This window comes from Callithrix jacchus, chromosome 21, assembly GCF_049354715.1.
Source record: "Callithrix jacchus isolate 240 chromosome 21, calJac240_pri, whole genome shotgun sequence".
Taxonomy (NCBI): domain Eukaryota; kingdom Metazoa; phylum Chordata; class Mammalia; order Primates; family Cebidae; genus Callithrix; species Callithrix jacchus.
This window is the reverse complement of record NC_133522.1, coordinates 21,151,896-21,168,100: the sequence shown is the minus strand read 5'-3', so window position 1 is coordinate 21,168,100 and position 16,205 is coordinate 21,151,896. Positions and strand designations below refer to the sequence as shown.

Sequence of the window (16,205 nt, the reverse complement as noted above, 5' to 3'; positions counted from 1 at the left end):
GCAAAAATCAAGGAGTAGTTTTATTGTTCCTTGCCTTTGATTGAAATTCTTACAAAAACACCAAAATATCTGAACATTTTCAGCAGGAACATTAGCAACATCATTCACTACGAAAGTACACAGTGGGGAGGGTTAATGCCTTGAAGGACCAGAGCTGCAAGATTTTCAATCTGCTACTAATCTTTGCATCTATTATTATTATTTATTTATTTATTTATTTATTTATTTGCTTCTGATTATTCTCTCTGTTCCAAAACAACTCGTACTTTTACTGGTAAAAGGCTACTGCATTTGGGGATTCCATTTTCTGGTCATTAGAAGAGCATATGTGGTTGTGGAGTACGCATATGTCACTAGGTTTTTCTAGAGTTTCTATTAAACACTCTCCCAGAGCAATGTTTACGCTATGATTCTGATTAAAATTCAAGTAGCATTATGATTAAAATTTATGTCTCAGGGAACTTGATGTCAGGAAGTTACTTCCTAGGACAGATAAAGCAAATAATTGAGTTGATAGATATTAAAAAGTATATATCCAAATATAAGTGGAAGTTAATATACTAATTACAATATAAACATAAAATCTAAATTATAAATATGTAAATTGGTCACGCATGGTGGCTCATGCCTGTAATCCCAGCATTTTTGGAGGCCAAGTCAGGAGGATCACATGAAGCCAGGAGTTTGAAACCATCCTGGGCAATAAGGTGAGAAATCCTGCCTCTACAAAACATTTTTAAAAATTAGCCAGGCATAATGATGTGTGCCTGTAGTCCCGGCTACTAAGGAGGCTGAGGTGGGAAAATCACTTGAGCCTGGAGGTTGAGGCTGCAGTGAGTCATGATTGTGCCACTGCACTCCAGCCTCATCAACAGAGCAGGACCCTGTGTCCCCCCCAAAATATATTTAATCTATTATCTATAATCTATAATTGTAATTTTATAATACATAATTATAATCTATAATGAGGTCTTTGGGCCAATATGCTGACTTTTTTTTATTTCCTTTAAGTAATTGTTTTATTTATTTATTTATTCAATGTTATTTCAAATTATTCTTTTATTTTTTATTGTACTTTAAGTTCTGGGATACATGTACAGAAGAATGTGTAGGCTTGTTACATAGTTATACACGTGCCATGGTGGTTTGCTGCACCCATCGACCCGTCATCTACATTAGGTTTTCCTCCTAATGCTATCTAGCTCCCGCCACTTCCTGACTATTATTTTGAAGATGAAAAGCCTTCCCTAAACATAAGAATAGAAATGATGTTTGTAGTCCCCTAATGCTAGACTATAAAGGGGCCAGTATTGTTGCACCATTGTAACAGGGGTTAAAGTCCCCTAGTTGCCCTATTCCTTCTAAATATAAAGTTGGAGTATAAACAGAGATGGCTAGATGTTATAGTGCATGCTTCTTTCCTGGGATTTAAATTTTAAAAATTTATATTATCCAGGAATAAAGTTTTCACTCTATCATAAATACCTCAATCCAGAGGCAGCACACAATATAAATCTTGGCTGGACATTAGAAATTTAGCTAGAATATTTTCACATAAAAGAACACATAAACTCAAGATGAGAAAGAGAAATTTAGTTCCATTCATGTGGAAAGTAAAAAGAATCAAGGACAATTCACCCTCTGTGTACATCGGCAAATGCCAGGGCAGATATTCCTTTCATTATTTAAACAGAAGTGGACAGGAAAAACACAAAAAGACAACCAAATTAGGGCTAATTCAGGATAGCAATGCAAGAAGAAAAGGCATAACAATTAAGGATTCAAAATAAGGTTGGCTTTTAAAAAGGTTTTTAACAGGAAATAGAAGAAAGTTCCATAAAGCATTGGTTAGTGTTCTCAATGATATTTGAAAAAAGCAGAAATCCTTGGAAGACTAGGTGAAAAGTGAGATGATGAGACAACTGATTGCAGTTAAAAGAAAGTTGGCTGAGTTTAAAAAAAACGTAAAGTTATTTGGTATCAACATTAAAATAGTAAAAAATAGATTTGATCAATAATGTGAAAAATATATTTATTGATAATGTACAGCATAAAGAGATACAAAAATTAGATAAAATAGGGTATTATTTAGGGAAAAATAATTGACATGCAATATTTGGATACCTAATGTTCCTGAAAAGGAGACATGACAGAAGAACTAACCGCAGATATAGTACAATAAAATTCCATTCAACTGAGGAAAAGAAGATACAGATCTCAAATAGAAAGGATGAACTAAAAACCAGGTACTAAAAGAACTAAAAGAAAAGACATTTAGACCCATTTGTATAAATTTTATATTAAAATTTTGATACTGAAGAGAATTCTGCAAATATTCAAAAAATTATCCATGGAGTGGAAGATTCAATGTTATAGCAATAGCAATTCTTGTTAAATGCACCAATAAGATTAACATGAGTCAGTCAAAAACTACCAAGGGGAGGGGACTCAAGATGGCGCTGTGAGAACAACCCAGGATTGGAGCCCGCGTTGAATTCGCAAACGGTGAGTCAGTGCTGCATTTCCAGACTGATCTTTGTTGCCCACAGAACGGGGAAACTCCCAAGTATAAAAAGACACGGGATGCCAGGCAGTAGGTCTGCCTGGCGAAGCTGGCAGCCGGGGCGGTGACGGACAGCCCTACCCAGCAATCCCCACAGGGCGCGCTTGTCCGGGTGCCTTGTTGAACTGGCAACCTGAGACTTGAGAGGGCTGGACTTGAGACTGAACGAGACTTCCACAGTAGCCCAGCCCAGGGGATTGCAGCGACAGATCGCTTGGGATACCCAGTGGGACGAACAAAACCGCGATTTCAAACTATCCCGGGCAGACGGTCCGAGACGCTCTGTGGGGGAGGGGCGTCCACCACTACGGAGGCAACCTACCCCAACTGATATACACGCCCACTGCTGACGCAGCCAGCCGTTGCCGAGGCAACCCGCCCCAACTGAGATACACGCCCACTGCTGACGCAGCCAGCCGTTGCCGAGGCAACCCGTCCCTACTGAGATACACGCCCACTGCTGACGCAGCCTGCCGTTGCTGAGGCAACACGCTGCCACGAACAGACTCCGCCGCAGGGCGTGGCGGAGACCACAGCAGAGCCGGCAGGAACAGCGCGAATCACACAACAGCAGGGCGGAGCCTCGGCAGCCAAACAGTGGCTAGTCTGCCTTTGAGCTGGGCAGGACACCTGATCGGACATCCAAAAATAAAGCCCAAACCCCTCAACACAGAGCATTTGAGAAAAAAAAAAAGGGTTGTTTAATGAGCTGTGTTGCAGCAGAATCAAACATAGCAGCCTAACAGCCCTGAATGAACAACAGAGTGCACAGCTCAGCAATTAAACCCCTATAAAGTACAAACTGTCTCCTCAAGCAGCTCCCTGACCCCTCTATATCCAAAAGACTGTCATTAGGCAGGCATCATCCTGGGACAAAGAGAGCAGAAAAAGAAACTGGTAGCATCCCTCGCTGTGCCATGGCTACTAGAGGTGGACCCCACACAAGCAGGGTCTGGAGCGGACCTCAACAGTCGTACAGTGAAGGGGCTAGACTGGTAGAAGGAAAACCAAGCAACAGAAATACTTCATCATCAACATTCTGGGTGTCCACTCAGAGACCCAAACGAAAAGTCAGCAACTACGCAGACGACCAGCGGACAAATCCACAAAGATGGGAAGAAACCAGCGCAAAAAGGAGGAAATCACCCGAAACCAGAACACATCGCCTCCTAGAAAGGACCAAAACTCCTCACCAGAAAGGGAACAAAGCTGGACGGAGAATGACTGTGACGAAATGACGGAATTAGACTTCAGAAGATGGATAATGAGAAACTTTTGTGAGCTAAAAGATCATGTATTAAATCAATGCAAAGAAACTAAGAACCTTGAAAAAAGATTTGAAAAAAGATTCGAGGAAATGATAACAAGAATGGATACCTTAGAGAGGAATATGAATGAATTAAAGGAGCTGAAAAACACAATACGAGAACTTCGCGAAGCAAACGCAAGTTTCAATAGCCGAATTGACCCAGCAGAAGAAAGAATATCTGAAGTCGAAGACCAACTCAATGAAATAAAACGAGAAACCAAGATCAGAGAAAAAAGCGCAAAAAGGAATGAACAAAGTCTCCAAGAAATGTGGGACTATGTGAAAAGACCTAACCTACGTTTGATAGGTGTACCAGAAGGGGACGAAGAGAATGAATCCCAGCTGGAAAATACTCTTCAGGACATCACCCAGGAAAATTTCCCCCACCTAGCAAGACAAGCCAACACTCAATTGCAGGAAATACAGAGAACACCACAAAGATATTCCGCAAGAAGAGCAACCCCAAGGCACATAATCGTCAGATTCAACAGGGTTGAAATAAAGGAGAGAATACTAAGGGCAGCCAGAGAGAAAGGTCAGGTCACCCACAAAGGGAAGCCCATCAGACTCACAGCAGATCTCTCGGCAGAAACACTACAAGCCAGAAGAGAGTGGGGGCCAATATTCAACATTCTTAAAGAAAAGAACTTTCAACCCAGAATTTCATATCCAGCCAAACTGACCTTCAGAAGTGAAGGAAGAATAAAATCCTTTGCGAACAAGCAAGTACTCAGAGATTTTGTCACCACCAGGCCTGCTTTACAAGAGCTCCTAAAAGAGGCACTACACATAGAAAGGATCAATCAGTACCAGCCATTCCAAAATCACACTGAATGCTAAAGAGCTTCAACATAATGAAGAATCTACAACAACTAACAGGCAAAACAGCCACTTAGAATCAAAATGGCAGTATCAAATTCACACATAACAATATTAACCCTAAATGTAAATGGACTAAATGCACCAATCAAAAGACACAGACTGGCAAATTGGATAAAAATCCAAAACCCATCAGTGTGCTGTATCCAGGAAAACCATCTCACATGCAAGGATACACAAAGGCTCAAAATAAAGGGATGGAGGAAGATTTACCAAGCTAATGGAAAGCAAAAAAAAGCAGGAGTTGCAATTCTCATCTCTGATAAAATAGACTTTAAAGCAACAAAGATCAAAAGAGACAAAGAAGGCCATTACATAATGGTAAAAGGATCGATACAACAAGAAGAGCTAACGATCCTAAACATATATGGACCCAACACAGGAGCACCCAGATACATAAGGCAAGTTCTTAATGACTTACAGAAGGACTTAGACTCCCACACAATAATAGTGGGAGACTTTAACACGCCACTGTCAATACTAGACAGATCAACCAGACAGAAAATAAACAAGGATACCCAGGGCTTGAACTCAGACCTGGAGCAAGCAAACCTGGTGGACATTTACAGAACTCTCCACCCCAAATCCACAGAATACACATTCTTCTCAGCACCACATCACACCTACTCTAAAATTGACCACAGAATTGGAAGTAAAGCACTGCTCAACAAATGCAAAACAACTGAAATCATAACAAACAGCCTCTCAGACCATAGTGCAATCAAGTTAGAACACAGAATTCAGAAACAGACCCAGAACCGCACAGCTTCATGGAAACTGAACAACTGGCTCTTGAATGTTGACTGGGTAAACAACGAAATGAAGGCAGAAATAAAGAAGTTCTTCGAAACCAATGAGAACGAAGACGCAACGTGCCAGAACCTCTGGGACACATTTAAAGCAGTCTCTAGAGGAAAGTATATAGCAATAAGTGCCCATATGAGGAGAATGGAGAGATCCAAAATTGACACCCTATCGTCAAAATTGAAAGAGCTAGAGGAGCAAGATCAACAAAACTCAAAACCCAGCAGAAGACAAGAAATTACTAAGATCAGAGCTGAGCTGAAGGAGATTGAGACACGAAAAACCCTTCAAAAAATCAATAAATCCAAGAGCTGGTTTTTTGAAAAGATCAACAAAATAGACAGACCACTAGCCAGATTGATTAAAAAGAAAAGAGAGAACAACCAAATAGATGCAATAAAAAATGATAAAGGGGAAATCACCACAGATTCCACAGAAATTCAAACCATCATCAGAGAATATTACAAACAACTCTATGCACATAAACTAGTAAACCTGGAAGAAATGGATAAATTCCTGGACTCCTGTGTCCTCCCAAGCCTAAACCAGGAGGAAGCTGAAACTATGAATAGACCAATAACAAGGTCTGAAGTTGAGGCAGCAATTAAGAGCCTACCTCACAAAAAAAGCCCAGGTCCAGATGGGTTCACAGCCGAATTCTACCAGACACACAAGGAGGAGCTGGTACCATTCCTTCTAAAACTATTTCAAACAATCCAAAAAGAGGGAATCCTTCCCAAATCATTTTATGAGACCAACATCATCCTGATACCAAAACCCGGCAGAGACCCAACAAGAAAAGAAAACTTCAGGCCAATATCCATGATGAACATAGATGCAAAAATCTTCAATAAAATATTGGCAAGCCGATTGCAACAGCAAATCAAAAAACTTATTCATCATGATCAAGTAGGATTCAACCCAGGGATGCAAGGCTGGTTCAACATACACAAGTCTATCAACGTAATTCACCACATAAACAGAACCAAAAACAAAAACCACATGATTATCTCAATTGAGGCAGAGAAGGCATTTGACAAAATTCAACAGCCCTTTATGCTAAAAACCCTCAATAAACTCGGTATCGATGGAACGTATCTCAAAGTAATAAAAGCTATTTATGACAAACCAACAGCCAATATCATACTGAATGGGCAAAAACTGGAAGCATTCCCTTTGAAATCTGGTACTAGACAAGGATGCCCTCTCTCACCACTCCTATTCAATATAGTACTGGAAGTTCTAGCCGGAGCAATCAGGCAAGAAAAAGAAATAAAGGGTATTCAAATAGGAAAGGTGGAAGCCAAATTGTCTCTATTTGCAGACGACATGATAGTATACCTAGAAGACCCCATCGCCTCAGCCCAAAAACTCCTGAAACTGATAAACAACTTCAGCAAAGTCTCAGGATAAAAAATCAATGTGCAAAAATCACAAGCATTCGTCTACACCAATAACAGACTTAAAGAAAGCCAAATCAAGAGCGAACTGCCATTCGCAATTGCTACAAAAAGAATAAAATACCTTGGAATACAACTCACAAGGAACGTAAGGGACCTCTTCAAGGAGAACTACAAACCACTGCTCAACGAAATCAGAGAGGACACAAACAGATGGAGAAACATTCCATGTTCATGGTTAGGAAGAATTAATATCGTGAAAATGGCTATACTGCCCAAAGTAATTTACAGAATCAACGCTATCCCCATCAAGCTACCATTGACTTTCTTCACAGAACTGGAAAAAACCACCATGAACTTCATATGGAACCAAAAGAGAGCCCGCATAGCCAAGTCAATTCTAAGCAAAATAACACAGCGGGGGGCATCACACTACCGGATTTCAAACTATACTACAAGGCTACAGTAATCAAAACAGCATGGTACTGGTACCAAAACAGAGATATAGACCAATGGAACAAAACAGAGGCACCGGAGGCAACACAACATACATACAACTATACAATCTTTGATAAACCTGACAAAAACAAGCAATGGGGAAAGGATGCCATGTTTTAGAAATGGTGTTGGGAAAACTGGGAGCCATGTGCAGAAAGCAGAAGATAGTTTCAGATCTTATGTTTAGATGTCTTATGTTAGGTTAATTCAATGTATCTTGAATATACTTTTGTATACAGCAGGAGACAGGGGTCTAGTTTCATAATTCTGCCTATCACTATTCCATTTTTCTACTACTATTTATTAAATTGGGTGTCCTTTTATCAGTGTATAGTTTTGTTGACTTTGTTGGAGATCAGTTGGTTGTGGGGTATGGCTTTGTTACTGTGTTCTCTATTCTGTTCCAATAATCTACGTGTCTATTTAATACCAGTACCATACTGTTTTGGCTATTCTAGCCTTGTAGTACAATTTTTTTTTTAATTTTTTATTGGATTTTAAGTTTTGGGGTACATGAACAGAGCATGCAAGACAGTTGCGTAGGAACACACATGGCAGTGTGCTTTTCTTTCCTTCTCCCCTTCACCCTCATTTGGCATTTCTCCCCAGGCTATCCCTCCCCACCTCCCCCCCCACTGGCCCTCCCCTCTTCCCCCCATAGACCCCAGTGTTTAGTACTCCCCTTTCTGTGTCCATGTGTTCTCATTTTTCATCACCCGCCTATGAGTGAGAATATGCTGTGTTTCATTTGAAGTCAGGTAATGTGATGCCTCCAACTTTGTTCATTTTGCTTAGGGTTGCTTTGTTTATTTGGGGTCTCTTTTGATTCCATATAAATTTTAGAATTTTTTTCTAATCCTATAAAAAATGACTGGCAATCCAACAGAAACTGTATTTAAATGGTCAGATGTGGTGGCTCAATGAGATGTAACAGAAAACTGAAAACTCATACAAAGCTATCAGAAAATCAATTCAGGATATTAATGAGAAATTTATCAAGTTTCTTAAAAGAAAACCAAAAGCACAAATTCTAAAAGTAAAAGTTTTGTTGAAGGAAATACAAAATACATCCAAAACTTTACTAAGCTTCAATAAGAAATTAGATCAAGAAGAAGAAGAATCTCACAACTCAAAGACAGGTTTTACATCTCATTGAGTTCCTTTAAAATCAATATTTTGAATTATTTTTCTGGAACTTTGAGGATTCTTTCTGCTTGGGATCTACTGCTTGAGTACTGTTGTGGTCCCTTGGTGGTGTCATATTTCCCTGCTTTTTCATTTTTCCTGTGTCCTTCCACTGATATTTACACAACTGGCATAGCCAGTGCTTGTTTCAGTTTTTTGAAGTTTCTTTCATAGGGGCATATTTTTTTCCTGAAGATATTTGTAGATTGTTGGTTGAGTAGGATCCATTGGTTTTGATTTGGGGTGCCTGTGATAATATAATTCTGTTTGACTTCTTCAGCAGTACATAGAGTCAGTGTTAACTGTGATTTCCTCAGTGATTTAAGGTACAGTTATTATTTGATGCTGTAGCAACATTTTGATGGGGACTTGGTTGCTAACTGAATCAGGCTTCAAACCCCAGTAGTGGCAGAGTAGGGTAAATGTCCCTGTTTTTAGGCTCCAGAAGAGCTTTTACTGGCTTCAGTGTTAGTTGGTCCTGGAGGGCTGATTTGGGGGTCTCCAAGTAGCTTGTTTAGAAGTTAGTAGTGAGAGTGGTGAGCCAGGTGTGTGGGAAGGTTCTTAGACCTCTGGGTAGCATGGGGTTGACAGTAGTGGTGGTGGAGCAACCCACTGGGATGCAATTGGTCAATGTTGATGTTCCTGGTAGCTGTGATGGGTGAGACAGGCTAGACCTCAGTTCCACAGTTGCTGGTAGTAGGGCAGGAGTTATTGTCCTAAGTGTGCTTAGAAGAGCTTGGTCTCTCCATCTCTCTTCTGATTGGCTGGCAGCTGCAGCTGAATCCCCTCAAAATTCATCCAAGGGTCATGCACAGCATGTCATTAAACTCTCAAGATGGTGCCAGGTATAGGCTTGTGACCAGAGAGGATGGAGCTCTACTCATGTGTGCAGAATGAGCAAGAAGCTGTGGGCAGTGCAGTCTGCTTGAGTCTTGGTCTCTCAGCAGCCCATAGCATGGTAGTGGGTATTGTCTTAGATATACCAAGCACAGAGAGCCTGGTTTCCTCATCCTTTCTTGGCTAGGTGGTGGCAGTAGCCATGTCAACTTGAACTTGGTCCAAGGGCAGGGCACAGATGCTAAAATCTTTCATATTTCGCTTTTGTCCCTGTCTCTTTTTTTTTCTGAAACAGAGTCTAGTCCTGTCACCCAGGCTGGAGTGCAGGGGCATGATCTTGGCTCACTGCAACCCCTGCCTCCCAGGATCAAGTGATTCTCCTGCCTCAGCCTCCCAAGTAGCTGGGATTACAGGCGCCTGCCACCACACCCAACTAATTTTTGTATTTTTAGTAGAGACGGGATTTGACTTTGTTGGTCAGGCTGGTCTCGAACTTCTGACCTCCTGATACACCCACTTCAGCCTCCCAAAGTGCTGGGATTACAAGCATAAGCCACTGAGCCCAGCCACCCAGGAGAGTTGTTAAAGATATAGGAAGGCTGGAGCGCAGTTGACTAAGAAAGTTAGAAAATGAAATTTGCATTGATTGCAATTTTATCTTTTAAAGTAGACTTTATCTTTAGAGCTATCTGCCCCAAAGTGAATTTCATCATTTCCTATAGAAAACTAATACATAAGGAAGGGATTTTTAGTTTTCTCCAAGATGCTTGCTTTGGATAACACACATGATTTAGGATATGTTTTGTACTTAAGATTGATGATTTCTTTGACTATTTAGGCATCTTTAAGGAAATATCCTTGATGATTATTTCATATTAGTAACCTGATTTCTAGATGAGTAACAGTGTAAAAATTTAATTCGTGTCTACTACATTACAAATGCTATTTTTGGTGTCCTTCCAACAAATCTATGAAATATCCTCTTTATTAGTTTAAGAAACAGAAATCCAGAGTTAATACATAGAATATATAAGGTTTCTCAGCTCAGAAGTACCTTTGTAATGATTTTAAACTAAAATCTTTCTCGGAGTTTTTAATTTGTCCTTGTTTTATTTATCTTTTGCTTTTAGGTATTGCAATTTTTACAATAACATACCTTTTTCACTAATTAATATAGTCAATTATTCCCATTGTGGAAAATTTGAAAAACTTAATTCATATGTAATTCTACAACTAAGACGTATAAATTGTTAGTATTTTGCTGTACTTACTCATAAGTGCATATATTACAGTGGAAGCATGCATTTAATTTTTTACATTATCTGACATGGTCTTTGTGTACATCCATCATTCAACATAGACCGCAGTATCCTCAAGCTCATTATTCACATAGAAAACAATGTGAACACAATGTTATTGCTTCTATGTTATATCATGAACTGGGTTGTAAGCATTTTTTTCTAACTTAATGGCTATGTTGTATTCTATCTTTTGCGGATTATGAAATTTAATTAGTCTTTTTTACTGGATCCGTCATTTTCCCCAAAGTTTGTCTTTCCATAAATAGTTAATATCTATGCATATGTAACGATCTTTATTTTAGACAATTTCATTGTTATATATGCATGGAAGAGACATCAAGGAGGAAGAACGCTTTTAAACCTTCTATCTTGGGTTATGATGTTTACACCTTTATACAGAATGTTGGTAAGCACACAATCATTGTTCTTTGCATACATTTCTTTTTCTTAGCCACTTATTATAAAGAAAAAAGAAAGAGAAAAGGCAAACATATGTGTCCACTATTTTATTTGTCTCACTATCTTCTTAATCATTTTAACATAAATATTATATTTTACTTATTCATATTTTAAGAAAAAAATAGGGTGAAGTCACTGGGTTATGCTACAGAGCAATAGAAAAAAGAACAACTATGTAATTTTAATTTTTATGTAAAGTATAAACATGAATGAACTATGGAAATTTATTAAATTTTTGAAATCTGGAGCAGTTGTGTCTACTCTGGGGAAAATGTACGAAAATACATTTCATGGGTGTGTTGAGCAAAACGCTACATTCCTTGCTGGCTGGAGATGTTAACAGATGCTTGGATGAATGTATGCTTTAACTTTAATTACTTAGATAATTGCTGAATTACTTAGACAATTGCCAAAACCATCTATTTGCTTTTCCTATTTAGATCTGTCCATACAGATAATGTGCAATTAGTGAGACTTAGTACTGCCAAATTATTGGAAATGTGAGTTATAAAAATGTGATGTCTTATGGTCCATATTTAACTATGCATGCACTCAATGAGTAATTATCAATTATCTCTTCTTAACAAACTGTGTTAGAGACCACAGCAGAGCTCTCCTTCTAGGCACTTACAGTGGAGTAGGACCTCAGAACTTAGGGCTGAGAGGGATATGACAGAGGTGACCTGAGATGACAGCTAGAAAATGTTGGGCTAAAGCTGCTTTCAAATATTTTATGTAACAGTAACATTTACTCTTTTGTTGTATAGTTCCATGGATTTTCATAGATACAGAGAGTCATATAATCACCACTGCAATCAAAACTTATAATTCCTTCATCACAAAAACTTCCTGATGCTGCTTTTTGGGTTTCAAGTCCACCTGCTGGCAACCACTGTGGCCAATTTTGACTTCTCCAGACATATACATGGAATTACAATTTCTCCTTCGTTTCTGTGGCAGATTGTTCTCAGAAACCCTGTGCATATAAAAATCCACAGTTCCTCAAGTCCTTATATAAAATTATGTACATTTGCATATAATTTATGCACATGAATTTAAATTATCTCTAGATTATTTAAAATACCTAATACAATATAAATGCTATTTAAATTGTTGCTATACTAAATTATTTAGGGGATAATGACAAGAGAAAAAAGTCTGTACATGTTCAATACAGGCACAGCCATCTATTTTTTCCCCCAGATATTTTGGATCTGCTATTGATTGAATCCATGGATGTGGAATCAATGAATACAGAGTGTTGACTGTATATAGCATGAGGTCTTTTAAATATTGTTTTATTCACTTAACCACATACATATAAAATTTATCTACATTGTTACTTGTGTCAATGGCATGTTATTAATGAATAGTATTCTATTGTATACCACAGTTTGTTTAGCCATTTACCAGTAAGAACACATATGGTTTGCTTGCATTTTTTGATGTCTATAATAAGGCTACTCTAAATATTGGGCATACAAGTTTTTATGTAAACATATGTTTTCATTTGTCTTAGATAGATATTTAGAACTTGGATATCTGGGTCATATGGTGTGTGTTGAACTTTATAACAAACTGCAAGACTATTTTTTAAAGTGACTGCACATTTTGCAATCATACCAGCAAAATACAAGAACTCTATGAACTCCTAAACCCAAACTGCACCTTCTCCAGCTTTTTTTTTTCCTTAACGTTTAGTTTTCATTTTAGTTTTTCTAATAGGTGTGTAGAGGTACCTCATTTTTCTTAAAATTTGCATGTCTCAAATGAAAAATGATGATGAGCCCTGCCATTTAATTGAGGGTATTTACATCTTTTAATTTAATTTCAATATTAATATTGTTAGGTTTAAAACTATCATCTTGGCTGGGTGCAGTGGCTCATTCCTGTTATCCCAGCACTTTGGGAGGCTAAAGCAGGTAGATCAGGATGTCAGGAGATAGAGACCACCCTGGCTAATATAGTGAAACCCATTCTGTAGTAAAAATACAAAAAATTACCCAGGTGTGGTGGCATGCGCCTGTAGTCCCAGCTACTTGAGAGGCTGAGGCAGGAGAATCTCTTGAACCCAGGAGGTGGACGTTGCAGTGAGCCAAGTTTGCACCACTGAACTTCAGCTGGAATGACAGAGTGAAACTCCATCTCAAAACAAACAAACAAACAAACAGCTATCATCTTGCCCTTCCATTTTCTATTTGATCCATCTGTCCTTTGTTCTACTTTTTCTCATTCTTTGCCTTTTTGGGTGAATCAAGTAGTTTCACGATTCAATTTTATCTGTTTTGTCAATTTGTTAATTATTATTCTTTGTTTTATTACTTTAATGATTTATTCAGAGTTTATAACTGTTACTTTATCACAGTCTAACTTCATGTGAGTTTTAGCACTTCACATATAAAATGAGAACAGTAGTATACTTATATTTCTCTCTTGCCAGGTTTTGTGCTACTCTATTAAGAGATATAAATAATTAAGTAAAACCTTATTAATTTACCCACAGGATTGCCATTTCTAGTGCTTTTCAAACTCTTATGTACATGTGTATTTTCATCTGATATAATTTATATATAATTATATATAATATATATTTATATATAATTATATATTTACAAATAATTATATATATTTATATAATTATATTTATATAGAGAGAGAGACATAGAGAAAGAGAAATAAATGATAGATAAAGATAGAAAGAGAGATGGAAATTGGAGTGCTATTCAGACATAATAAAGAAAATCTCATCATTGGCAATGGCATGTGAATGAACCTAAAGGACATTATATTAAGTATAAAAACCAGGTACACAAAGAGAAATACTGTAGTATTTAACTCATGTGGAATCTAAAAAAGTTGATTTCATAGAAGCAGAGAGTAGAATAGTGGTTACCAAAGGCTGGCCAGTAGGGAGGGGTAAGTGTTTAGGAGATGTTTGTCAAAGGATAGAAAATTACAGTTACATAGAAGGAATGAGTTCAATAGGTTTATTGTGCAGCCTGGTGACCATAGTTAATATCAAAATATTATATTCCTGAAAAATGCAAAGAGTGAATGTTGCATGCTCTTACTGCAAAATAACTATATGAGGCAATATGTATTTTAATTAACTATATTTAACAATTCCTCAATGTATTTATTCTTCAAAACATAACATACATAATGAATACATAGAATTTTATGAATTTAAAATAAGCAAATAAATAAAAAATAAAGTCAAATTTAGAGGCCTCTGTATTAATGGCAAAAGAAAAGGAATGTTAAATGGATAGATGTGGTGATAGATTGAGCAAAAGCCTTAAGGAGAGTTTTCAAGCAAAGAAGCTTATATATATTTTGTGCTTTGGTATAATAATAAATGTGAATTAAAATACAAACTAGAATGTATTTGAATTTAAAAAATTTTTTAATCACTAGACTTCTTTTTTATTATTTTAGATCAATCTTACACTTTACCAATGTAATGCTTTCATTTTGGTAATGTGTGGTAAGCACAGCAGAAGAAGTACAATATTCAGTATGCTTTTTGAAATTAAAAAGATAAATACTTAATATTCTTCTCCCTTGGTAATTCCAAATATATCACAAAATTACTTCCAAATTATAGTGCTTTTGTTTTTTATTGCCTGGAGAGAAGGAACTATTAAACATAAGATAAAAAAGATATCCAAATTCATGACTGTGATATTAAATTTTTACAACATAAAAGGAGAGCAAATTAATTTTTCTCAAAGGCTTTAGTAAAATTTAACATTGATAGGCATTGTGAGCCTGCCTAAACTGTTTTGTAATGCTTGTAGAGACTTTATGAAATATAGATTTTTTTAAATTAGTGCTATGCTAATAGGGTCATGAGCTTTTAGTCAATTGTAGAAAATACACTTGTCTCACTGTTTTATTATAAATATGTGAACAGTGTTTCAGTGACTTGACTTCTCAGAAAGCTTGAAATAATAAATATAAAATCTGTCCAAGATATAGAATACCTTAGGCCTTAATATTTCCATTTTAGTAGGTGGCATGAGAGGACTGATTAAATCGCTTTGGCAAAATTTGTCTATGTGATTCACCCTGACTCTCTTCTGGTGGTCATCATGATGGAAGGAATGGACTGGTCACTGAGTTGAGTTCAAGTTTCAGGTGTATCAGTGTATAACTGTATCGCTCATACAATTAAGTGTTCCAATAAAGCAGAAAGAAAAGAAGTGAAACAGATTTTTTCTTTCTCATTAGGATTATGTCTATTTTGTCCCTGCACAGCAAAATGGGATAGAGTGAATATGATCCTATAGATTTGTTCCAACTCCCTACATTTAGAGAACTAGTTAGTTACAGGTATGGACTATTCTAATATTTACAAGAGAAAGAAATAAACTGTTGTTTTACTAATAGTTATTTTATTGTTCTCTCCCTTTTTTTCTTTCACAGACCACCACTTTGCAGGTATAATATTGAACTTAAAGAAAGAGAGGAAGTATTTCTTAATCCAAACACATGTACACCAAAGAAAACATAAAATGCTGTCTTTCATCAAATACACTTGTTTGTGAATTAATGGACTTGTAAATAATGCAATTAGTTTTTCTTTTATAATGCACTGTTCAATTTGAGATTCAGATATTTCTATTTCTTGAAAAAAATTTAAGAATCAAAAATAAAGAAATAACGCATACAGTTAAACATTCTGAATATATTATGAAAGTTGTTCATTTTTGTTTAATTTTTCTGCTAACTCTAGCAGAGGTAATAGAGCTAATCCAAAATCATAGGTTTATTAAATTCCGTATTGACAAGTATACTCAACAAATCAGGCACTGAGCTGAAAAAGGGATCGTTTCCCTCTGGTCCTTAATGCCCGCATAAATTCATGTGCAAAAATCAAGAAACAGAGACAGAAAGTGACTCACCTAAAGATTCTCACTTGAAAGTGAGCGGCTGATGGACTGGCACAGGGCTGGAAATCAAATCCA

At 37.1% G+C, this 16,205-nt stretch overlaps 1 protein-coding gene across 1 annotated transcript in view; it reads left to right on the top strand.

The window, feature by feature from the left end:
• The window catches only part of LIPI (lipase I), a 68,301-nt gene extending 52,516 nt beyond the window's left edge, over nt 1–15,785 (top strand). Inside the window, exon 8 of the mRNA XM_078358557.1 lies at nt 15,664–15,785. Coding sequence (XP_078214683.1) covers nt 15,664–15,785 — 122 coding nt within the window. The remainder of the gene's footprint in view (nt 1–15,663) is intronic.
• Nucleotides 15,786–16,205: the final 420 nt, after the last annotated feature.